The sequence below is a fragment of the Lipophrys pholis genome, assembly GCF_963383615.2.
Source record: "Lipophrys pholis genome assembly, chromosome: 2".
Classification (NCBI taxonomy): domain Eukaryota; kingdom Metazoa; phylum Chordata; class Actinopteri; order Blenniiformes; family Blenniidae; genus Lipophrys; species Lipophrys pholis.
The window spans coordinates 12,101,581-12,127,786 of NC_137636.1; the positions used below are offsets into that span (position 1 = coordinate 12,101,581).

At 41.3% G+C, this 26,206-nt stretch overlaps 1 protein-coding gene across 2 annotated transcripts; it reads right to left on the reverse strand.

The window, feature by feature from the left end:
* Positions 1-13,503: 13,503 nt before the first annotated feature.
* Positions 13,504-26,139, reverse strand: ctdspl2b (CTD (carboxy-terminal domain, RNA polymerase II, polypeptide A) small phosphatase like 2b). Of its 2 annotated transcripts, XR_013935147.1 has the most exons (14): positions 25,894-26,139; positions 21,925-22,115; positions 20,496-20,634; positions 20,250-20,399; positions 19,454-19,702; positions 19,249-19,345; positions 18,831-18,942; positions 18,592-18,678; positions 18,331-18,393; positions 18,164-18,243; positions 17,861-17,987; positions 16,785-16,880; positions 16,159-16,680; positions 13,504-14,083 (listed from the first exon to the last, which is right to left on the reverse strand). XR_013935147.1 is itself a non-coding variant. In XM_080458156.1 (13 exons), exons 2-13 carry the CDS (start codon positions 22,090-22,092, stop codon positions 16,615-16,617), a joined length of 1,434 nt encoding a protein of 477 aa, XP_080314282.1. In that variant the 5' UTR covers positions 22,093-22,115; positions 25,894-26,139; the 3' UTR covers positions 15,001-16,614. The 2 variants fall into 2 exon arrangements, 1 of the variants encoding a protein (XP_080314282.1); XM_080458156.1 differs by lacking the exon at positions 13,504-14,083 and having other exon boundaries at positions 15,001-16,680.
* Between the last annotated feature and the right edge of the window lie 67 nt (positions 26,140-26,206).

Consider the following 26,206-nt stretch of genomic DNA (forward strand, 5'->3'; position numbering starts at 1 on the left):
ACATAAGAGCATACTTCACTAGTAACAAACAATTTTAAAAAAAAGTGTCCATTCAATGTTTTTCTCAATCAAACATCAACTCTTTTTTTAATGCTTCATCGGACAAGCGACTGTATTTGTTAACTGGCACACATATTTCTGTTTCTTACTAATTAAATCTGGTGAATTGATGACAGTGACAGAGTAAAACATAATACATAATCTAAAAGCGGTCTCAAACTTCTGTGGAATCTCTGCAAGTTAAGAAGAAATTCTGAAAATGTTCTTCTGCTGTACAGTGACCATGACTGCCATTCAACAGACTGCAAAGTATATACCTGTGTCATTTACACTGTCGTCATAGCCCTAGTGCACATTACAGGGTAGGTTTTTAATATTAATCTATAAAATTACTTTTAGGGTGCTTTCTTGCTGATACAACACCATATTATATAGAAGTACTACGTAAAGGTGTATATCGTGTGGTAACAAGAACAGACAATAGTTTATTTTAACAAAACAGATGAGACAAATAACAGTGCTGCTGTCTTTAAAGGGTCACAAAAACAAGTGTTTCGATTACCACCTTATAAAGGATTAACGCTCCTTATGACACATACAAACGGGACAACAGCTGCGAAGCTGAGATAAAAGTAACCTTCACTTCAGATGAAAACTAGAGGTGAAAGAAAGCTCAGGTTTGTTCCTCCTCACCACGGGTCAGAGGCTGAAGACAGAGTGCCTGTCAGCTGTTCCTCAGGTACACCTGCACTAACAGCTGTTCGGACCCCCAACCGTCTACATCAAGAGGAGGTTTGTTTTTAGTTGTTGTTAGGAACGTGCATTTGAGGGATGATCAGCAGAGCTTAGTATGGGACAGACATATGAGATGACAGATAAAGTGAAAAGGTGTCTGTCATCTATATGAGTATTTGATTTGTATTGACATTTCTGTCTTGTAGCGTTTTCTTTTCATGGGTGAAAACTATCTCGTGGCCTTTCTGTGCGGTTCATGCCCGGTTTCAGCCACTCTTCTACCTGCTCAGGAGTGAAGGCAGTGGAGGTGAGTTTGGGGAGGACGTCGTACAGCTGCGATGCTGTGAGGCTCTGCAGGAAGGTCACACCCAGCGAGGGCATGAGGGGGATGAGCTCTGTCAGTCTGTTTGCTGTCAGCAAGGATGGCTTTTGTAGCTCCGAGCCGTTCAGTAGCAAATTAACAATCTGCACAAAAAAAAAATGATCTCATTCTTCAACTCAATTTCTATTTGCAGAAGGCATTTCAGATGAGTCAAACACAAACGTTGAAATAAATGATCACAGTGTGTATAGCACAAAGTATAAAAGAACAAGCAATAAACAATGAAACAAATCAATAAAAGATGTGTGAATAAAGTTATCAATCCTGTATTATGAGACAGAATACTCAAACAAAACAAAAAAAAAGAAAGACTATCAAAATAATTACAATACATAAATAGATTGCAACAGAACAATTCAGTAACACAGAAACACATGTTTGAAATAAAGATAATAATAAATTGGATCAATTAGAGAAATTGGGTGATGAGGGTCACATTAACGTTTTAATTCCTACCAGCTGGCTGGGCAGCTTGAGTCCTCTGTGGGTGCAGTTCATGATGCTCTCCTGAATGACACTGAAGGCATCAGTGCTTTTGTACACAAGCAGGTCCTTAGGGTCCGCCAGGCATGAAATATCACCCAACCTGATATTACACAGACACATGTACTGTATTATACACACTGTATTAGAGAGCGGGAAAGAAAGAACGAAAGAAAGAAAATATATACATTTAATCTGAAAAAGTCAACAGGTTTATTAACAAAACACCAAAAAAACATTAAAATAAATGGAAGCACTCACATATTTTTCAGATTTTGTTATTTGCCCCAATTGTTGCACATGTATTTACTATTTTTATCTACTCACATATTTTCCCAGAAACTGAACATTCATAATTTTTCAGTGACTCATTGAGAAGCTCAAAACCAAACATCATTGTACTTTAAAAGTTTTGATCTGATAAAAATTGAGTCTAGAAAAGAGTTTACATAGACCAGAGGTCTGAGACGTCGTCACACAGTGATTTCTAACCTGGTAAAGTCCTCTGCTGTCAGGTTTTTGTAGGTGCTGATGAGGGTGTGGGCGATAAATTCCTCCTTCAGAGGCGTGAGAGTGTTTCTCTGCAGCACATCCAACCCATCTAACAACTGAACAAAGACATGATGACAAGAAATTCACGACTATCGTTCAAATAAATAGCGATGACAGCCGTGACTGTTAAAATACTATAAGCTGAATGTAACAATGTTTTCTTCAGTGAAATTGAAGAACTGTCTTCAGCTGTATTCCCACCCAGAACATTTTTTTTTACATTCACATGGACGGGAGGTGGTCGGATTACTCTTCAACGTTATAATTAGTAAGGCTGCTTTCATGCATTGTGTGACAAAAATGCGTCAGGACCGAGCTACCTTCTGTCCAGCTTGTTTGACTTTTTCAGTTGGATCTTATCAAAACCTCTGTTGTGTTTGCTATTTAATCTTTCTTATTGAGCCTGAGGACAGACTAGAGCAGAGGTCTGCAACCTTTAAGACCAAAAGAGTTGGTTTTGGTGATCTTCCACCAAATCAAATTTAAGTGGAGAACATTTAAAATGAGGATAACACAGCTTCTAAAGTTTTCATGTGTGATTTTGATTTGAAGTTTCAATTACAATTCATGATGAGAAACATTTCATAGTTAGTTTTTGCACCTGATTTTAGAGGTTTCAGCCTTCTTTGTTATCATTGTTTTTCAACAATTTTGGCAATTTTAAATAGGCTGTAGCTAAAATGTGAACACACATTTGTGTTCTTGCCCAAATAGTAGTAGTTTTACTTTTCCCCTCAAAGTAGAAGTGAATGTGATGAAATAAATGTGATGAAAATGTAGTAAAACCAGTTTTTGTACTTTGAGACAAACCTCAACAGACTTGAACTATTACTATAACCCTACATAAAACATGAGGAGATACAGATGGCTTGCAGTGTAAAGTAAAAAAAAAAAAAGAATCCTATAAATACTAATTGTGATGTTTCTATTTTTATATCTACGTGATATAAAATACTTAATCAACTTCAAAAATGTCTCCCTTTGCTTATTGAGATCCAGGAAGACTTACATAAGACAAGACAATTCTATTCGAAGAGTTCTATAGAAACCTTCCTTTATAGCCAAGTACTGAAAGGTGTATCCTCCGGTCATTCTTAATTCATGTTGTCCTATCTTTACTTATTGAACGTTAGCCTCAACAAATGACACACATTGGTGACAGCGACAGAGGTGTCTGTGGTTTTCTTTTTGATGTGACAGGCAGTGCTGTGGCACTCCGAGGCCAATGGAGCTGCGGCCGGGCTCCTCGGGTTTCCCAGCCAGGTGTCAGAGCTCAGCGGGGCTGTTACCTGAGCAGCTGAGAAGTGTTGGAAGTACTGGAAGGGCAGGTAGGCGATCAGGTTCCCAGTGTTCCTAATGAGCGACTGATGACCTCCGATGATGTCGGACGGGGACATAACTCGGCTGTACCACGAGCCGAACGCCTGCCGCAGGGCCAGAGGCATGCCGCCCAAGTTCCTGTTGATGGTCTCCAGCCTAGAAAAAAGTTAAGTAAAATAAGATAGACCAACACCCGTTGTGCTTAAACTACATCAATCAAGCCTTGTTTATATTGCACTGTTCATGCAGGCTGCTCCAAGGAGAAATAAGAGGACAAGGATCAAATAATGTATCGCAAGAATGGCGAGGAAAAAGTGTTTTAAAACGTCCACTTGGGTTATTTGTGATTTTTAAACCCGGGTACACAAAGAAGTGCGTTGATTGAAAAAGACAACAAAACAAGATGAAATAACAAAATGAGAAAACATTGTAAAATTGGTTAAACAAAATAAAAACAAAACAGATCATAACAGAAAAGTCACACACTGTTGCTCATAGCTTTAAAAGAAGAATGTGTCCTCTAAGACAGGCATAAAACAAAAACTTTTAAAAAGGATAGTTAATAGTAAAATTATAAATAACTCTCACTTGCTGACAGTGGATGAGAAGATTTATATAAATCTGTATTTTTAAACATGGAACAATATGCTTATCAAGTCACTGAGATTTAAAGTAAAAACAAAAATCCTAAATCTGAAACTTGTGACCTAAAATTTGATAACTCTGTTTTACAAAATGAGTGTGAAAACCAAAGCGTGATAATGGGTTAATCCTGTGTGTGATCAGCTGTTGCAGAATTGATTTCCTCTTTGCAGATTGAAATCAAGTCAGTGAAAGAGTTTCCTTGGCTTTCTATGTATAATGCATGCTCTTGGCACAGTATGGGTGGTGACACATCACTTCTGCTGACCGTCCGACACAAGACGCGTGAATACGCGTGTAGGTAAGTGACACAGCATGATTGTGAATCTCTCAAATGATTTATGAGGTACACACACACACACACACACACACACACACACATATATATATATATATATATATATGTATTTGCATTTGCATTTGCATTTAAAAGAACTTGGATGCTTGCTGGTTGGAATGTTGAAAAGGACACAATGCATCCTGTTCAAAAACATGGAGATATGAATGAGCGAATTCAAGCAAGGAATGCCTAATCACATAATTTCCTCATCTTTCCTTGCATTTCTCATCAGAAATTGTGGTGCAACTACTCCTCCTTTCAGGCCTCATTAATAAAGGAAGGACCTTTAGATTTAAAACATTATCAACAGAAATAAAGCGAGTTTCAACTAATGTATTTTTTGTTCAATTAAAGTTGAAAGATTCTTATTCCAAATTAAAACAGTCACTCCTTAGATGACAAAATAAAAAACGTAATTGCACCAAATATAAAGTATGACATTTTGGTATTAGATTAAGCAGTACAGTACAGTAGTGGTTTATAAACGCACTTGGAGAAAATGGAGTACATACGTAGCTAATGAGAAAACAATCAGACGGCATTACTCACACACTGGGATCGCTCTGCAGGGAGGGAAAAGCTTGGATGTCACCTGGGCTGGCTTTAGCCAGCAGAGGAGCCAGCTCAGGAATGAGTTTCACATCTTTGACCAGGTGAGTCTGGAGGAGTACTGACACCATGCTGGACAGGTACGCGTCGGACAACTGGCAAACGGAGGCAATTAGTGTCAGGAATGCATGTGTCGTGAGAGTTTTGAGAATTGCAGAAGAGAAACTAGAAAAATGATTTTAATGAGGCGTGTGTAGGTGTCACGCGTGTTGGCCTGGTTACCTGCAGTGTGTCTTTGTTGCTGCTGTAGTACTGAAGGATCAGTCTGACAGTGCGGATGTGAGCTGCACTGAGGACAGGCTTCACGCTGCTCAGAGGCAAAGCAAAGTACTCCTGGATGAGAGAGCATGTGCAAACAGAAAAATAAACACCAAAAAACAGACACAAATGCTCCCTGAAACGAGCATCATCTTCATCAAGTTTACCTTGAGGAGAAGTAATTCATCACTGGTGACGTCTCTTGTAGTCAACATCAGGTTTGTTAGCACAGTCTGCAGGAAAACGCACACATTCACGCTGAGGTGTAACAGTATTTAAAGAGTAGCAGATAGCAGCATGTAATCCGGATGTGTGTTTTGACACGTTACTATAATTGTCAAATCAGGTGTAAGCCAGCGGAGATTACACGCAGAGGAAGAGATTCATCATGTCGATATCGATGACAGACATGTAACTGGAAACCAGCTGTGGGCCGCCTCCATGCTGGAGGTCAACTGCTACACAATGACATGAATGGTAACTGATATGATGAATAATTGGATAAATTGTAGAGTTAATGAACTGTCGTACGCATAAACAGATTGAATTATTCTGAATAAAAGATGAGTGAGAATCTCTGATAGCGCTGACTAATTAACAGAGATACTAAAAATAGGACTTCATGTTCCGTCACTGAGCAGCAGATTCCCATTTGTTCTCCGAATACAACAAATACACATCGCTGTGAAATGCAAATGAGTCACCATGGTTAGGTACAGAAATAACTTGTGGTGTGAAGCGAGAGGAGCAGCACAGTGCAGTAGTGGTTCGCACTTTTGCCTTACAGCAAGAAGGGTACATTTGTTTTTCAAAAACATACTTTTAACTCTAAATTGTCTGTCTGTTTACACTGTGATGAACTAGTGACCTTTGCCCGAGCGTAAACTACCTTCACATATAACGCAGCTCCAGTAACCCATGACCTTGATAAAGCACTATAAAAGATGGATGGAGGGCAACAAAGTGCTTTCACTGTAGATATTCCTGTCATTGAATTGAGGCTGTCAGTTTCACTTCAGTAACTCTCAATTACATTATGAAGGCCAACACATATCTTTTTATTCTACCACCTTCAGATGACAGCTGTCATCACTTACAACTATGAGACTGTAAATGTTACCAGCAATCAATGGTTGCAGTAGAGTTGTATTCACAGATCAGTGTTATATAAGTTCAAATACAATATTCTGTAGTATTTCAACATTAAAATGTGAAACACTCATATTTACAGAGAGGGGCAATTAAGAGTACTATGCAGCCCCAAACACGTGTGTTTGTGCTGTTTGAGGAAACCAGAGTACCTGCAGAAAAGCCACATATTCACAGGGAGAACATGCAAACTCAGAAAGGCCACCAAACAAAACCTGGACTCAAACAGGGGACATTCCCACTATGAGGTCAGAGTTCTCACTAAGCCTGTTTGTCCAATACTTCCAACAAAAGCTGGGAATTTTAATAGCCACACTTTCACTTGTTTGATATTTTAAAAAAACAAATCAGCCAAAAATTATTCATGTTCCCCAAGACACAATCTACCAAGGAGGGACTCTTCACATGGAAAGGTTTTTCTTGTTTCTGGATGGTCTTTTACAAGAGTAACTTCCAGGTTCCAATTTCAGTACTTTTACCTCTTGGTATCTCTCCACCACTGACAGGATACGTTTCTAGCTGAACAGATAAAATGTTTTACCCCAAAGCACTGCAGTAGGACCGTCTTCCTTGCAGAGTTGGTTTCAGTCTTCAAGTAGGTGACTATGGACTTCAGGACACTTTGTCTTACAGTCTCAGTGACGTGCCATGAGGAGCTCTGGAAGTCCTCCAGGGTCAGCAGGATGACCACACTCGTGCCGACTGCCTGCTCCAACACCGTTGTCACAGTTGGGGTTAGCAGATCCTCCACCCTGGACCTCAGGTTTTCCACCCAGCAGCGCGCTATCGTCTGAAGGACCATATTCTGAGTCGCACAAGGCTGACAAGCTGAGGTGAAATATGTCGAGCAGTTCCAGTTCAACTGTTTCACCAGATTTCGCGCTTGGCAAACAGTTGGCTCTGTTGTGCCGTTTTTTCCCGCGGTGGTGGTGTAGTTGGTGTAGGTGGTACACATGCTGCTCACCCACATGCTGGACGGCTCCCGGGACAGGGAGGAAAGAAGACCATTGTTAGAGCAAATGGACGACATGAAATTACTCTGGTCCTGCTCCCAGCACAAAGTCAGCAGCGCCGCACCCGGAGGGGAAATTATCCAGCTAGAGTACTGACACTGCTCAGCGGGGTCAAAACCATTCAGCCCTCCACCTTGTCCTCCACCTCCACTTGGAGTTATCCCTGACTTTGAGTGGTTGGCACAGTGCTGTATTAACCAGGTGTTGTCCTGATTGGCCAACAGGTTCTGGAGGACTGTGTCATTGGCACAGACTTTGGAGGTGAAGTTGAGGGGGTCCATTTCTGCACAGAGAGCAAGTTCAGTCATGTCCACAATGACAGGATGGGTCCACTCAGAGTACCTGCACACCTGAAGCAAAGACAAAAGACGAATTCATCACATTGTAGGTGACAAACTGATAGATTTGTAATGGTTTTAATTGGTCTGTCAATCGTGTTTTACCGACTGTGTTCTCCCGCTCAAAGCAAAACAGTTTTCAGCAAAGATTTCTTAAAAATGGACGATTTTCAAATGGGGACATATAATTATCTTAGCATCCTAGGAACTGCAGGCTTTATCTGTACCAACACTGACACTGGCAGTAGCCTTTCTTGGGGTAATTACATGTATACACAGACTGATGATATCAGCATTAAATACTCACCGGCGGTGGCACAGTCACGTCCTTTATGTCTGAGCAGGTTGATGAAAGCCATTTGTTCTGAGGATTTTCTAACAGCTTTTCAAACACAGACGCCGTGCAGCAGACCTTTTCCTGAAATGCATGCTGATCCTGCTGCCAACAAAGGGCGACCACCGAAACGTCCACAAGCCTTCTCTCCCACGTGTGGTAGTCACACCAGTCTGATATATTGAATATTGGCGCTGGTGCCGGCGTTGGAGCTGGAGTTGGAGTTGGAGTTGGAGTTGGAGTTGGAGTTGGACTTGGACTTGGACTTGGACTTGGACTTGGACTTGGACTTGGAATTGGACTTGGACTTGGAGTTGGACTTGGCATTGGCGTCATGTGTTCATCGTATTGAAAGGTCAGGGAGGTGTTGCACTCTTTCTCAAGCCAGTTAATGTTAGGATTTTGCAGAAGCGCATTTAAAAATGTTTTGTTAGAGCAAATCTCTTTTTTGAAACCAGCCTGATCCAGAAGGATGCACTTTGACAGACGGTCTGTCGTGATCTGCATCACATCACCCCACTCATGGTACTGACAAGACTGTAACTGTAGTAAACCAGGGCCAGGAAGTTGCAGTTGAGGCGCCACGTTTGTGCAGTTAGGCAATATTGGCCCGTTTTCAGGGTTGGAGATTAAAAGCATCAGAAATCCAATGTGCGTACAGATGTGTTGGGTCAATCTGGGACCATCTGCAGTCATGCAGAACTGCAGCAGCGAGGAGTCCACTGAGACACCGATGTTTTCAATCCACTGCCCATAAACACAGAACCGACTGACCATGTGTGCCAGGTCTGCCGAGGAGTTCGCACAGTATCCATAGAGCCAGCCGTTCATTTTGTCCAAGAGCAGCTTCCTCATCAACAAGTCGTTGTCGCACACTCGGTTCACAAACTCAGCAGGCTCATTGTCGCTGCACAGAGACACAAGAACAGCGTCCACCATGTCCAGTTCCAACCAGCTGTTGTAATTGCAGGCCAGCTGCTTGAGGTTGGACGCCTCTCTGGCTACTCGGCGAGGTACAGAAGGAGGCTCGGGGAGAACCTCGGTGGCAGGAGGAGGCGGTGTGGGCCCAACACCGCAGTAAGATGACCTGCTGACGAGCGGAGACGTTAGCTCTTGAATAAAATAACACATGTTGCTCCACACCTTCTCGATTTGGTCGGGCCTGAGGGAACCGAGCGCCTGGCAGAAGGTCAACACAGACAAAGAAGATCCAATTCCTGAAACTTTGACGACGTCCGCGCAGAGTGTGTCATTGAACTTTGCCAAATTGTGATTTTCACACAGGACCTCGGGGTTGGAGTCAGCGTCCTCTGTTGCTTCAGAGGCGCTGCGCTGCAAGGGGCTGCTGGGAGGCTTCTGGCACTCCGACCCGGGATGAGTGTACGGTGGCTTATCCTGAGGTAGGAGGATTTCCAGGAGGATGTCGATAAGTGGGGTACCAAAAGACCAGCTCACATTGTGCTTTATTCCCCTTGAACAAAGCACAGATTTACAATTACTCTCATACAAAAGTACTAAGACAAAAAGAGGTGGTGAGAACGCACTGCAAAACCATCCTACTTAACAACGCTCGTGGTTTGGACCGACTCAGATTACTGGTAATGTGTTTTATTCTAAACGTTGACGTCAATATTAACTTCAGCCAAGTGATCATTCTGACAATTTCCTTTCTTCAGGACATTTCTTGAAAACTATAAATAGTAAATGAAAAACAATCATTAGATGCAGAGTTAAATGGTTGGGTGGTGCGGTGAAATCCCTGTAGCTTTTGAGTTTTGAGAATTTAGGGAAATTCTGACAGCTTGTACTTTTTATTGGTTCAGCTGAAGTCTCTTACTATTTTTAACATATTATGAAACGCCACTAAGTTATTGAACTGTGGTACTCAACAAAAATACAAGAATAACATCCTGCCAGACATTCTGTTCTTACTTATGCAATCTGTTATAAGCATGGCTTTGGCCAGTTTAACACATTTGAGTAGTTTTATCATAAAGTAAAACATTAAGTAGTTGTTGTTTTTTTTTTTAATTTTAAAAAGTCACAACTGTGTGAAATATAATAGGATTGGGGAGGGTATTTCAAATGCCTTATAGTGGGTTAATGATCTTGTTTTTAATGCCATATAAATCAAACTATATTGAATTGAAGCTTATAAAAGGTTGAAAACAAGATGTGGACCCCAACAACATGCATTCAGTGAACTTGTGGTAAAACTCTCCACAGTGAAACTTTAATAAGAAATAAATGTATGAATTTATCAGATTACTCACCACATAATGAGCTGCTTGAGATCTCCTACAAAACAAATACGGACAGTGGGATGAAGGAGAAAATCAAGACTTCTAATAATATAGAAAAATACATATGAATCCCACAGTTAAAAATGATGTTGGGTCTTGTGAATGTTTTCAGATGTATTACCTTGTTGACACGTCTCCTTGTCTAAATCCGGGACTTTAATTCCAAACTGTAGAGCTATTCTGATGTAGTCCATTGGTACTTGAAGTACAACTGCCAAAAACTTTAGCATGTATGTCACAGCTGAGTCGGTGAAGCCGCTCACAACATTCATCATGTTCTCAGGAAGAGACAGACTGGACAGTATGTTCAGGGCCATCTGCTGAAAACCGCCGGATGCTTCTGCTGTTGTCGACCCGGCCATCCTGAGGTAAGTCCCGAAGAAGCTGCTGGATTCTCCGTCGGCGGTCAGCGGGCTGCATGTCTGCGATCTCAGAGATGACAGAAACACCAGCAGAGGCTTTCCCAACTCCAGAGACACCGTCTTTGTTAGTTCTGCCTGCAGTCCACAGTCCTCTCTCTCGGACAGAACGCAAACTATGGTTTTAGGAAGGTCGTCTATGAAGTTTGCTCTCAGCAGCGGCTCAATTATACCGTACAAGGCACTAAGAACTGCATAATATGCATTGAGATCAACGGCCTCTGCTGTCGAAGGGGGGACGTTGAAGCTGCGTGTATTTTCTGAAGACAAGGAGTGGATTTGAGAAATAATTTTCTGGATGTCTTCCTCCAGCCTGCTGCCCTCACTGGCAGGGTGGGTCGTCTTCCTTTCTACCAGTCTGGGTTGTGAACACACTTGGTTGACATCATATATGATCCCTGCAGGTTATTCAGAACACAGAGAATTTAATTTTATAAGATGGTGTTATCGCCAATCCAGCACTACTTGGCCCTGAGCTGGCAGAGGCTAATCAAAGATGGATGGATCATTAATGCAGCTTCACTTATCAATGATCAATCTCATAATATTTATACAAGGCAGGAATGGATAATGAATTTAAATGATCTACATTAATATTATTAATTCATTCCAGACATGTCAAATCAATGGTGTAAATAAAATACGAAGACCTACAAAAAAAGGGAAAAAACATACAAAGACCTAGATAAAACCCCCTTATATACAAATATGTAAAAGTAAATCTATTACTTATGAATATATACAGACACAACGTTAATAAATCTATACCGATGCACACACCTATAGTAAATACACATACAGAAATATACATATAACACTTAAACACTTTGTTCTTGTTTTTTTGTTTTACAATTTGTCACGTGAGTGACATTTAAATGTAGATTTCAATACATATCTTTTTTAAATGACTGCCTGTTATTGATGATGCAAAGTAAATCATAATGGAAGATTTTTTTTAAAAAATTTAAATTGTACGTTTTTAAAGCAGACGAGTACAGATTCTGAGTATCCTTTCTGTACACAATTGGAAACTTTTTTTTTTAACTTTAATTATTGTTTTTTTCTGAAGGTTTTCAGATCTTGTACTCACCAGAGAAGACGGTCAGCATGAACACAGAGGAAGAAGACCACATTGTGACTTTGTCCTCCGGTTATAACAGAGATGTAAACACTTTATCCCGTTGATGTGGAGATGTTGAGTTCAGGAACCGGGTTCATCATGTTAAACTCTCCCCTCATGTTCCTGGGAGCTCTGCTTGTCCCTCCGGCCGGACTGCTGCTCCGGAGGCCGGCGGGCGGACTCCCTCCCTCCGCCTCCCCGCCGCCCTGCAACTCGACACCGGCTCAGAAAGCGCCGTAATTAAGGAGACCGGCGGAGGGGGAAAGGTAGGTGCGAAACGAGGAACGCAGAAGGGATTTCAGCAACAAGCACGGCCGCCGGCGCTGCATTATTGATGGGCCGTGTTGATTATGTGTGAAACTTGAGCGCTGCTGTCGGAGGACACACGAGACACCGGAGCGCGCGCGCGATTTTAACCGCGCATCTGCCTCATCGGGCCCACCAGACACGCACGCGACAACACGGCAGCAGGGCACACGTGACATTTCACATTTATTTTGCACCGATTATCAACTAATTTATTGTTTGATCACGTTTTCCCAAATAAAAAAAATAGCATCATTGGCTGTTCGGATGCACGAGTAATTAATTCATTAGTAGGTCTTTATATCTAGTCTGCAGCTGTCACTAATGTTAACTTTAATATACAGCAGTTTTGGCATCTTGTTAGACAAGAAACTACTAAGTGAGTGTAACCCTATACATGTTATTGTATTTAACAAATACAATACAAATAGAAATTCTAACTTGGAAAAGGGAAAAAGTTTCTTCTAAAATAACTATGTGCCTAATTTTCTTGCCTTTATGTAAAAATCTGTGTGTGAGCCAAAATGTTGTGGTCTTATTAGAGTATATATTCCCCCTTGTGTGTTAATTAAAAATTGATTTAAAAAAACAATGTCAAAATATATTTTAACTAAAAATTAAGTTTAGAAATATTAGTTTGTCACACCGATTTCTAATTCCCTAAAAATTAAAAGGAAAAAATCAAGTTCAAAGTAGGCCTGCCCAGACCCTTGGGTTTATTGCTAATCCTGAAGTAGTGAGACCACCTCACACGTTGAAAACAGCAATGATCGAAGCGTTATTATTGGACAATCCTTTTTAAGATTCTAAAGTATCCAATTTATTGGAAAAATCAAGTCTTTCAGTTGATGAGTAATACATATTAATGTTATTTAGAAAACCTCTTGTTAAAAGCCTTTAAACTGAAGAATCGTCAAAGGAAGCTACAGTAAAGACAAATGACCATCTTTTAACATGCATCTTAAACTGCAGCTTTGGTAAAATGTCACATGAAAATAAAATCAGTTAAATTCTGGTGAAACATCCTTTCTGATTATGTGCAGTTAAGAAATAAGGCCTTTTTAATAATAACCAATAAGAACCGTGTCAGTTGTGTAATTTTGAGTTGAGGTGAAATGTCACCGCCTTCCTTTTGCAAGTAAATACTCATTTTTTTTCTGAAATTAGTGAAAAAAGCAAAAACAGCATGCAAGATGTTTTCACTTTAAAACTTTGTTTCAGAAATTCAATGGAACTGTATATACACTTTACAATAGCATACAGCCTGACAGATAACAAAGATGTCTTGAAACATTTTTAAATACATCTTCAGCACAAATAGCAATTCTCGCAAATGGCTTTAACGGATATTTTTGAAAAACAAATTTATAAAACAAACGAGAGAAAAAAAATTGCAAAAAACATTAACACGACTGCCGTTTTCTGCAGAAAAAGTGCCATGATTAAAATTTAATTCAGGACTTTCCCACAAAGCAAGCTGTAATCTCTACATGCTAACAGTTCAGTGACATTGCGCTAAACTAAACATACAGATATTTGTAAGAAAAAAAAAACACTCCATCTGATGTAAAGTTAAATCTTCATTAATACATTTAAAAAGTAGATATGACATGCCTTTTGAAATCAAAAATACAAAAGATTTTCCTTTAAGGATTTTTTTTCTTTTTTTTTTTTTTAAACATGAAGCTGCATGTATTGTACAACACTCTGTGTACAATAAAAATCGATAATGCACATAAAAATGAGCTGGATGAAAAGTATCAAATGTCTCTCACTGATCCTTCGGGGGGGGGGGGGGGGGGGAAGAAAAGAACAAATGCCATTATTTTCGTATCTTTATATGATTACAGCTCACCGAGGACACGAGCACACCTGGGCTACGTCGCACACTCAAAGTGAGACTTGCATACTCAAAACGATGGCAGTCGGAAAGGCGGGAGGTGATGAGGGCAGGACGGGGGAGTGGGTGGGTTGTGGTGGGACTACAATACATGTTTCCTATTCCTCTTCTGGATCAGAGCGGCGGGAATCGAACCGCCGACTCGCCTCATCCGTTTGTTGTGGCCGGAGAGGTCAGGACACGGCGGCGGCGGGGGGTTTGGAGAGACACTTGAGCCTTCGACCCATGTACACTTTTACATTCATAGTCTGGACATGTGCACTCTTGACATCCCGTCAGAGTAGACACCATTGTGCCCTTTAACGATTTCACTCGAATAAAAATTCTAAATTTCTGGTGAGAAAAGAAAAAGAAGATGGGAACCCTTTCTGGACAGGACGTGAGTGAGGAGCGGGGATTGTTTGGGCAGAACTGGATTCATCTTTACTCAGAATGGAAGGTACTCAGCAGAGTCACATGGGGGGGGGGGGTGACTCCTAGTTTCAGCATCTGCAGAGCTTTGAGGTCTGATTGTCTCTTTCCATTGAAGCGTTTTGTGAGGGAGAACACACACGGGGGTAACTCGTGAGGAGAGGAAAGGTTATGGCACTGTACAGGCAATTCAGTTTGCTCTACTGTGAAAATGCACTTTGATTTAAATGTGAACTTAAAAAAAACAAACAAAAAAAACAACCTCAATACAGCCAAATTATCACAACTTCAAGTCAACTAGAGGCGATGAAGAGCCTCATTCAACCCGGCAGATGCCTGATAGAGTCACCACCGGGGTTTTTTTTTTTCCTTCTTTTTTTCATTTTAGGCGTGTAAAGTTGCCTGAACATCGACATTTCTGCCTCCTGTGTTTCACTTTCCAATAAATCAGGAGGAACAGCAGAGGAGTGAAAATGCCAGTTTGGCTGGAGATAGGCTAAAACATTCATAGAGTAACCATTCTTAAAACACCATACTTTTAAAGTGAACTAAAGTAAGAAAAAAAACAACACAAAAGCTCAACAGAAAAATGGTGGAAGAGGTGGGTAGAGGGGCAGTCAGTGAAGCTGACAGTAACGGTGTATGTTGCTGGTGCCAGGTTGGACCGGTTCAGGGTCCGGCCGTTCACAGGTAGACTTCATGACACACTGGCAGGGAGGTGCTACATTAAGTCAGAATGCTACCGATAGCCATCGAATTGTACAACAAAGAAACCGCGCTCTGATTTCAGCCAGAATACTTGATAAGGAGGAAATAAGACAATACTGATTACAGACAAAAAAAATAATTAAAAAATCAAATACCATCATTAGGGAAAGGATAATGTCGACACATCACTTTGAAAATGAATGCCCTCAAACCGTCACAATATGTCAGATTTACAGGTAAAGGAGATTCTTAATCTTAACATTTAATTAAGGAGCCACGTTGTGTCCACAGTGAAGCCAACACGCCGATTCAAACCTCTATTTTGTTAGAGCTATCAAGTCCTGGAATAAATCCATTTCCTTTGACTAAGCAGTGGACCGTCGTTAATATGAACCCACGTTCTCCTATTAGGAAAAAGGCTAACGATAAAACTTACATGACCCCCGTTAAAATGTCATATCTTACAAACAGAAGTAAAACTTTGTGTTTTTTTTTTTTTTAAACGCTCTTTTCTTCTTTAAAAAAAATAAAACAAAAACCAACAAAACACCTGTTTTACCAGAAAAAACGCCAACCAACAATAGAAACTTGACAGAGCTACGGAGGAATGCATATGATTTTTTTTTTTTTTTTTTTTTAAAGGCTACAGATTGTAGGTTTACCCAAACACCAAGTCAGTGAGTGAGTGTGTGTGTGTGTGTGTGTGGCCAGGAGTAAACATACACACATGCACAGATTGATTTACAGGTCAGTCATTCCTGTTAAAAAAAAAAAAAAAAAAAAAAGGTGTGTAGCCACAGAGTGTTGTAATTCGTCAGTGTCAACAGCGTGAGCACCGGGGGATGGGGGGGAGGGAGGGATAGGCGGGCGTTTTGGGTTCAGGGACTCTTGTTTGGTGGAGTTCCTCTTAAACCAGGTGGCATTTTCATATCCACTAAGACCAGCACCGAGAATTTTAAATTTAGTGTGGAGCCAAATGTCTGGCTGCACAGCCGGAGAGTCGCTGGGCGTGTTCAGAATGTGGGTGATCTCAGCTATGGGTTTGGATTTTTTAGAAAATTTCACCCAGGTCTTTAAAAATGTTTTTTCCTCTTTTGAAGTTTATTAAAAAGCAACGGTGGACTTAAAAACAACAGGGGGAAAAAAAAATAAAAATAAGAAGAAAAAAAAGAGACTAAATCTTTTTAAAAGTAATGGCAATGTTGTAGTTTGTAATCCAAAGAGAGGCTTTTTACACGCATGTTGTTTTCAGTCTTTTCATGTTGTCCCGTTGTGTGAAAATCTGGCGGAGTTCAGTCAGGAGGTAAAAGGTCGTGAAGACGAAACCTCTCCCGGACGTGCGGCCGCACATCCTCATTCTGGCGGGAATGCGGCGAGAAGGGAGAGAGGAAATCAGAAGTTAGATGCGTTGAACTGGAGCAGGGCATTAGTAGCGTGAAAGTTATTGTTAGGGACGGCTCACCATCTCCACCAGCTTCTCCAGAAACGGCACCAGCTTCAGCAGCTCATTGTCATTCTTGTCCATGAACCAGCTCTCTATGGGAATCCCATTGGACAACTACAGAGACAAAGACACGTGTCAGCTGTAGCCGACTGAAGTCCACTTCAAATCTGACTCGGGTTTGATGAAAAAGCTATTTTATGAAATGGGAGGAGGAAAAAAAGAAGACGCATAGCGAAAAGAATCACAAAGAATTTGTGTTATAAAAAAAAAAGATTGAGAGTTTTTGAAAGGCAGTAATGTTATAAGACGGCAATTAAATTTGTCCCTCCAGACTCATTTTAAAAAGACAACATCTCCTGTTCAATCATCGTTATACATAGTCATAGTTATCAGCTCACAATTATGATTGGAAAGATCAGTTTAACTTTACAGTTTTCGTTTGTGTCACTCTAACTACTGTAACTGTTACAGAATTGTTTCCAATAATCAACTTTTTCTAAATAAACTCGCTAAGTGTCTTTTCAGGTTGGATGCGACCGTGAAATTCAAATTAATTTTATAAGTTGCGGTGAGCTGGTTGTCAGCTAGTTTAACAAGTATGTTCATATTTGTTTCTTGGCGTCGTTCTTCTCACAGTTTCTAGCCGCGTGGACTAGACATCGTGTAGAATTACATTATAAGAAGTTCAATGTGCTCCGACTGGAATGTCTGTGCTGCAGTGGCTGGTTTGTACAAAGCAACATACAAACTATGAAATTAAGTTTAAAGTTCCCCAGATGTACAAAAACTGCATTAAAAAAGGGAATCAAATCTACTTTCAACCAAGCTATAAATTATTGGAATATTGTTTTGAGCGTTACACTTAAAATTAACATAACATGTCTACCGATCAAGTGCAGTCTAGAGGCTTGGCTTTCACACTTTCCCCTTTAAGTGAGATGTTGCTCTACAGTTTGAAAGCATCACAAGAGTGAATGTAGTGTTGCAACCTCTGCAAACATCCATATTTCAATCTTGTTTATCGAGTCAGACACGCACACCTCTCAGTAAGCAAACAAACAAAAAAAGCTCCAGTGTAGTATTTGGAGTTTCACCTGATATGCAAAGGCTTGCGGTGAATTGTCGATGATGATGGTCTTGGACAGATCTCTGCCTAAGATGTTGAGGTCCTTGATGTAGTTTCCCTGGACACAGACACAATGCTCCCGGAACAACCTGTGTCTAAAGTTACAAAACGGGGATGAAGGAAAGACAGGCGGAGAAAAATAATGAATCCGTGACAAGGTCAGCACAATCAATAATTCAGAAAAACCACAACACCGACACCTGAACAGCAGCATCAGAGCTTTTCAATCAGCTCCTTAGTTTGTTGTGCAACTGTAAAGAAGATACCGTACCTCACCAGCTGCTTTTTAGGATCCAAGATATTGAGGAGTTTGTCTGCATACACCTTTTTAGAGGCTGTGAAGAGGATGATCTGAGAAAAGGAAAATAATACCATAAAAGTTTTGATTCATACGATTATATCATAGTGTGTCAACACAGGTAGGCATTTTAGACTTACCTCGTATATTTGAGACATGCGTTCCAGAAACTCTCTAAAGAACGGCCTGAGGCGCACATACACCTGCAAAAGCATCAAACCACAGGTGAGCAAAAGGTTTTAATATGTACCAATTTTAGCCATTTAAAATTCCACAGTCGCTTAATTGTATGTTTGCGCATCTTCTTGCACATGAGCCCGTTTAGAACTTTGACTCTGCCCCCCTCTACTGGTATCATGGACCAAGAAAAAGATGGAAACGCTCTGGGAGGCAGCGCTGACCTGGTAAATGACATCCTGAAAGAGAACCGGGAAGGTGAGCGCAGCGTCCTCCAGCTCGTTTAAACTGCAGTGGACCAACGTTTCATCCTAGTTGACAAGAAAAAACAAAAAACAAAAACCTTTTTAAAAAAAAAAAAAAATATTTATGTTTGTGTCTTTGTTTCTTTTCCAGCAAAAAATTCAGTTGACATTTAAAAAAGCGAGTACAGATTAAAGAAATTCGTTAAAAGCTAACTGACCAGGTCAAGGACCAGAGAGAACTCAGGCGTGCTGCGTGTTTTTAACGGCAGGGCGGGCTTCCTGGTGAGCTGCTCTTCTGTCAGCGGAGGGACGTGCTTGATGAAGAAATACCTGCAACATTAAACACCGCACGCACCCAGACGATTAAAACGCGTACATTCCGAGCAAAGTGCATTTTTAGATTCATGAGCCAATCAGGAAAGGTTAATATGTGATGTAATTTCACATCAGCAGTTCAGAAGCAAAGACCGCAAACGAATGTGTCCAAAGTGTAATTTCTTTTTTATTTGATCGTTATGCATTAGATATCATTTACCTCAGGTATACCTCAATAGAATGTATCATTGTGGTACTAAAAAGAGTAGTCTCTGTTTTGCAAACTGTGACAAACTTTCTGACTGCAGTATTTCCACTCACGGGTCAAAGACCTCCCAGTCTTCCTCGTAGGTTGCCTCTGGTGGTACAGCTGTAGGAGGAGCATCCACATAAGCCATTTCTGGACTGGAGCCTGGAGCTTGAAGCAAAAGGAAAAAAAAAAAAAAAACAAAGATGAGAAAATGAAGGGCTGACAACTGTAGTAGCTGTCACCAACTTCAGTCACCTAAAAAAAAAGATCTCCTACCTGTGAGAGGGGGGAGGTCCGGATCAGCATCCAGCTCTCCTTCCTCCATTGTCGGCGAGGCCTCCAGGATGTGAGGCGGTCGCAGAGGCGGCAGCTGAGATACGCTGGAGTAGAAGTTGGTGGTGGCACATAGTTCCTGCGTGGACGTTACTGTGCTGGTGGGCGTCTCCACTGCTTGCTCTATGTCCAGCTGCTTGACTATCTCCTCAGCCTCCAGCGCCTGGTCCGGAGAGTCTGAGCCAGAAGAGGCTGAAGAACCAATACAAAAGGAGCTTTTAGGAGGAATTTGGTGAAATCACATTTTTAGAGTTATTGTCTCAGTCGGCTCCATTAGGCGTTAAAATATATTGCAAGTGCATCATCTGTGCAAAAAAACTCAATCAACTGTGATGGATTATGTTTCCCTGACCAATGAATTTATCCTCTGCAATTTCAAAGTAACAACATTTTAAATATGAAAGAAAAATGCAATCAATCCACAATAATTAAGCGGTCACTTGATTTAAATATTCTCATTGACAGCCATTCTCTGTGTTATACCCGGTGGCTAAACAGCAGCAGAATTTACCAAAGACAACAAAGTTAAACTAATTGGTTTGAAAAAACACACACATATAATATAGGCACAGCCGTTTTAAGTTAACCTGGCAGAACAAATCTGAATACAAAACATCAAGACATTAACATCCGAGACTTAGAGCACAACTCATAACCGTAAAACCGTTTAACCTGAGTCACAAGTCACGCAAGTCTCTTGACAAGAAGTGAAAGCTCGACTACGCGGGGGATTGTTTACCATTTTTAGCTGGTGAGAAAAAGTTGAAAACCGGGGAGAAGATGGTCCCGAGTAGGGTGGTCCTGGGGGGGCTGCTGGGTACCTCAACAGCTGTCGTCTCGTCCAGGCTCCCGTTGGGCTTCTCCTTACTCCTGTCATGATTGGTTGCCTCTGCGGAGGAGAATTAACGGAAGAGAAATGTTGATGGAGATAAAACAACACGGTAAATTTTTTTTTCAAAATATATTAAAATCTGCTGCAACTCACGTCCATTGATGGAGCCTCTCCTGCCCACTCTGCCTATACTCTTGTGTGGGTTATTAGCGTTTGAAGGTGTGGAGGTGATGAGGTTGTTGTCCACATCACAATGGAGGCGGGTCTTCTTGGCCGGGGTCTCCTGCTGCACCTGACCCAACGATACAGTAAACAGTTAAAAATTGAAAACAACATTGAATAACAAGGGAAAACATTATGTATGCATTAGGCCCCCCCCCCCCGCCCACAAAAAAAGATCAAGATTCATCATAAAGACGGCATTCATTATGATTAAGAGTCTTGAAAACTGTCAAAGATGTATTACACTGTTTCACAAACAACAAGCAGTGATGTTATTTGTTGTGGCCGGTATAACAGAAGCTTGTCTTGAAGGACAAACATTAGAAAGATCAAAACCATTTTGAGTCTCCACATTTACATAACGTCGCAGATAACCTGACTAAAATCAAACTTTAGATTTGTTTGTTCGACTGAACTCAAAAAGTTTTCAAAGTCAGACTGACACACAGATGCTGCTACGTGTATACAGAGCAGGAGGACTGGAATCGGATGTTCTTCACATGCGCTACAACCCTGTATCAAACCCTCGCCTGGAAATGGAACGTACAAAGGTAATGAGGATCTTGAGCTGTATGTTAAACTGTAAGCTTAATTAAGATGTTTTTGGAGGGATGAAAATCGACACAATAGTACAATAATGACTATTGTTTTACACTGACTGTCAACTGGAAATGTCCCTCTTTCGCCACCTATTGTCACAAAAAATGTATTACACTCCAGTGCATGTACACACAGATGAAGTAAAGTTCAGTTAAACAGGTTAGTGAAGCTGCCCATGTAAAACAGTGAGTTACTGTGAGAGTGAGTTACAGATCGGTTTGAGCAATGCCTACAAAATGATTCACAGAAGAAGTCAGCAAACATACAACACTGTGTGTTTAAAAAAACAAAAACAAAAAAACACCACAAGAAATCCATATCCTGAAGATCTTGTATTGGATATTAATGAGAAAATATATGCCAGACGAACAGAAAAGCCCTTGTGTCTTTCCATAGGAAAAAACGTATTTTGACCAAGTTGACTTTTCCACTTGTTACTACCTCCTGTCCCTGCACACCGATTCTGTGAGCCAGCAGCTAAAATTAGAGCAGAGTCCGAGTTCTCAGACAAGCTGCTGCATTCCTTCAGACATTTCTTGGGAAACATGACACTCTGCAACAAGAAACACTGTATTTAAGCCTGAGACCTGTACAGCACGGTGTTAAATACAGCTTCAAAACAGACAAGTGTCAGAAAGAACTGTTTAAACATGATTAAACCAAAGTGTGTGTGTGTGTGTGTGTGTGTGTGTGTGTGTGTGTGTGTGTGTGGGTGGGGGGGGGGGGGGGGGGGGGTCATGTGATCAGAGGAGCTGCTTACCTTAACAGCATTTCCTCTGATGAACTTCTTGATGGTGGAGAACAATCCCCTCCCTCCGCTGGTGGGAGTGTCCTCTTCTACTTCTGAATGCCTCCGCTTGGTTCTGGACGGGCGGCTTGCCAGAGTGGGGTTCGGTTGCTGAGACGCCTTACGCATTCTCAGCCTCATTGTTTTTGCAGTCACATGTAAGGCTGTTTGAGAAAAAAGGAGAGAAAAAAAAGATGTAGAGAAAGAAGTGAAGAGAGACACTGGATGTGATCATGAATGCATGATGAAGAAAATACATTTCACACAGGTTGAAAGAAAAAAAACCCTCAGTTGTTTCACCTTTTAAAAATGGATAAGTCTGCAGGGTGTATCAGTGTATTCACTTGTAATACTGATGCGCGTTTTTGCCAACATCTGGATGCATTCAAGATCCCATTTCACTTACATCAGTGCATCACGGCAGCCACAGCTGGATTTAGTTTTATTTCAATGGTAACTAAAGAGTATTACCCAGGATCTTACTTTACACATGTTCAACAAGAACTATTAAACAATGGCTAAGTGCGTGTAACAAAACAAAGTACACAGAGTGAGATCACTGGTTAAGTGTCGTGATTAAATATAATTTATATGTGCCAAATTTTTCTCTGAAAGAAGTACAGTCATTCATGAATGCTGCACGATACTGGAGGGAAAACCACAAAACAATTCAGAGTGAGGAGGATTTGCCAGCGGAGCATGCCAGGCCCTTCACGCTTACGTAACTAAAAATGTGTCCGGACATATCCACAACCTGTCAGGAGCCCTCTCCTCGCACACTGTACATCGCACGTACTGTAAATGTGCTGCACTACATCTGCTTTACATTTACACCAGCGAATTCAAAAGTGGACGCGCTGTTGCCCAATCCCGGATGAATGCAGAGAAAAAAAGAAAAAAGAAAGAAGAAGAAAAAAAGAAAAGCTACATAGCAACACTGAAGTTGGCAGAAGGCAAAGAGCAAAAGTGGAACAAGTCTGAGAGCTGCGACTTCTCCGGAGGATAAAACAAGCGAGAACTACAGTGAAATCACATCAGGGGGAGAGAGAGAAAAAAAACAACAACAAAAAACAACTTCAGGAAGGAAACGCTGCATAATTCAATCTCAAAAAGCAGCGTGGAAATACATTTTTCTTTTTAATTTATTCATTTTCTGCAAAACATGGCAGATACACAACACTGCAAGGAGTAACTTTCTAATACTACTTGTTAATGATTGTAATCCAGATTCACCACATGTAATTGAAGATAGAGTGATATTATTTTAGGAAACATAAATAGTACATTGTGTACTTTGGAGAGTTAAAAAAAAAACAAAAACAGAAGAAAACAACAGCCGGACTGGAGCTTAGCTACACGTACAGTATGTGGAGTCATCTTCCACGCTTTGGCTCAGCAGCACTGAAAACAACTCTTCATTTCCTCATGTTAACACCACTAAAATAACAAAGCGGTATTTCTCTGTCTCTCACAGCACTGGAGGAAGCTCGGGAGGATGCTGATTGTTGATGCAACTTCTCAGTTTTTAACTGTACAATATCAATAAATATGGATGTATTTTCAAGCTGTTTTCACTTGGCAGAGGTCTGTGCAACACAATGGCTTCCAATGACTGACAAGACATTAAAACCCATTATCTTTAATCAGCTTTAGGCCTTTAAGCCTCTTTTAATGTTCTTAAATCTGCCACAAGACTACTTTTGTATGTATGAAGCACTCCCTTGTTTTTAGCACATCACTCTGAATGCCTTTGAATTCTGTTGCGATTAAAAAAAATAGAAATAAACTACTCAACTTGGGAGATAAACCTTTCCGCAATGAAATTAGATGTTTTTAAATACGTTTAAATCAATCACATTACAGTCACATCTGATGACATCCTGAAACATGTTTATTTGAAGCATGTTTTACAGACCTTCTTGTAAACAGCCTGAAATGTCTTTTTTGGGGGAAAAAAAAATATGTTTGACTATGCTGCGTTAAAATGCAAAGCTTTATAAAACTACACAAGATAAACGTGTTAGCCTCTTAGTTTGTTGAGGAATTAGCTTTAAATGTAGGTTTTAGTCAGTTAATGAAAATGTCATTGCATCTATTAGATAAAGCAAGAGAACACTGATCAAGCTCATATTTCAGTGATAAACTGTGAGAAAATACACACACACTAGTAATACCTGACATGATCAGATGTTCTACTTGAACTGGCAGAATTTAATCTGCACTGTCCTGCAAATAGTGTCCATATAACATCTGCTTTTCTTTGTTTTAGCAGGGTTGTTGCTTTTTTTTTTACACATCTTCCATCTTATCAATTTGGTTTTACTTTAATAAACAGGAAAAAAACAAGGTTTGCTACTATCAATTCTACACGCAAATAACCAAAAAGCTGCTGAATTAAGGTGTCTGCAGGGGTGCTTTTCTGGAGATTACATGACATGAAGTTAATTCACTTATTTATATTCACACTGGACACTGTCCGTCTCTCACGTCACACCTGAATTCCCTGTTGCTCTTTGATTTGAGACTTAAAAAAACAAAACACGAAAGACCTGCTATATTTAAACCTCAAACAAAAAAAAAAGCCATGCCGGGAGCTGCAAAACATCCACCTTTGCAGGCGACCGGCCACTAACGGAGGACCCTGCACAGAGCCGGGCAGGAGGCAGTGAGCGGGAAATAAGAACATGCATGCAGCGGAGGCAGCCGGAGCTCAGCTAGCAGGAGACACCAAGCGAGGCCCTGCGAGCAGCCGCCGACCAACCCGCAACGCTCACCCCGAGGCTGAGCCGAGCCGAGCGGGCGAAGCATACAAGCATGCCGCATAGTCCACAGTCAACACATATTAGATATTACCACAGGCTGCACCATTGTCAGGTTCCACAAAAACACGGAGACGTTAATAAAAAGTCGCGTCAAACAGCCTCGATTAAACAAGCCGAGAAGCTAACGGAGCAGCTAGCTCGACGTGCTAAAACACTGTCGTTTTAAAAGTGCGAGACGTGTGTTTTTGTGAGGGTTCCCATCGTCAGTGTGGGTTTGTGTTGCTTCTTCACACGGCGTTGTCGTGTTTAAAAAGCGGCAATATTTAGTAAATACAGCAGCCGGGCACTCGGGTTAGCTCCAGGTAGCGTTAGCATTGTGAACAAACCAAGCCCACACAGGCTAACTCACCGCTGGAGAGCCAGTCCGACATCGTAAATCGAGGAAAGTATCATTAAATCCAGGAGCTCGGAACATAAACACCGACTATAAAAATAAAATGTCCATGTTTCACTAACATTTTTGACCCGAGTATCCCCCTCGACGTGTGAGCTCCAGAGTCCGTGTTAATTGACAGTGAAGCTCGTCAGACATCGTTAATCAAAACACGGTAGCCTTATCGGCTAATCCCATCATGTTTATCTCCAACAAACACTGCGGCTGATGGGATTCCACTCATCTCTCCGGGTGCACTGTTGTCCCGGTGAATTTTTTGACATTAAACGGGAAAGACGATATTTAGCTTGAGGAATGCCAAATTTGTACGTTAGCTTCAAAGCAAACTAGCATTTGCCCGAGCGATCGTTCAACGATCATTGTTAAACCAGCCGCGCTTTGTATGCCCGACACAGAGAAACGCTTTTATTGCTCGGCTAAAAACACAAGAGGTGGTGGTGGTGGCGGGGCTGAAATTAAACGAGCTATCCGGTCGACTGGGAATCAGCCCGGTTCGCCGGAGGCCGTGTTTAAACTGCCCGTGGCTCCGTTAGCACGGCTCGCTTTAGCCGCTAGCCCCCCCGTTGAAACGCCGCTGCGGGCGAACAGATGTGCACAAGGCAGCGAAGCAAAACATTCACCCCGTCGTTAGCCAACATTACATAAACGTACGCCAGAGGAGACAAATGCTCGGGGTTTTAAAAAAAACCCCCAAAACAACCAAAAAAAAAACACGCATCGACTTACTTTAGTGATCCGCAGTATCCAAAGACAACGAAGGTGCTGGGCTCAATGTCGACGAAGCATCGCAGCGGAGACTCGGCTTGTTTTCGTGATTCCGCTCCCGACTTTTTTTTCCCCCTCAGTCGATCCGAGTCAAGGGCCGTCTCCGAAACGACACACGGTTGTGTTACCAGGCGCCATTTCCCGCCTCTGCTCGCTCTCTCCGAGGGAGATACCCGTATGGGACACAGACACACCCCCTTACCTCTCACAAACAGCGGGCGGGCGGGCTGCGGCGCGGATCGCTGCTTTCTCCTCCTGTCAGCAGCGATCCGAG

Bases quoted from the DNA above. Each gene is read 5' to 3' on its own strand.
- ctdspl2b (XM_080458156.1), bottom strand. From the start codon at position 22,092: ATGAGGCTGAGAATGCGTAAGGCGTCTCAGCAACCGAACCCCACTCTG. The intron at 19,703-20,249 runs GTAAACAATCCC...TTGGTTCTTCAG, and splicing joins TTTCTCACCAGCTAAAAATG to CCTCTTCTGGCTCAGACTCT. The intron at 18,679-18,830 runs GTCAGTTAGCTT...CTTGTCAACTAG, and splicing joins TCTCTCTGGTCCTTGACCTG to GATGAAACGTTGGTCCACTG.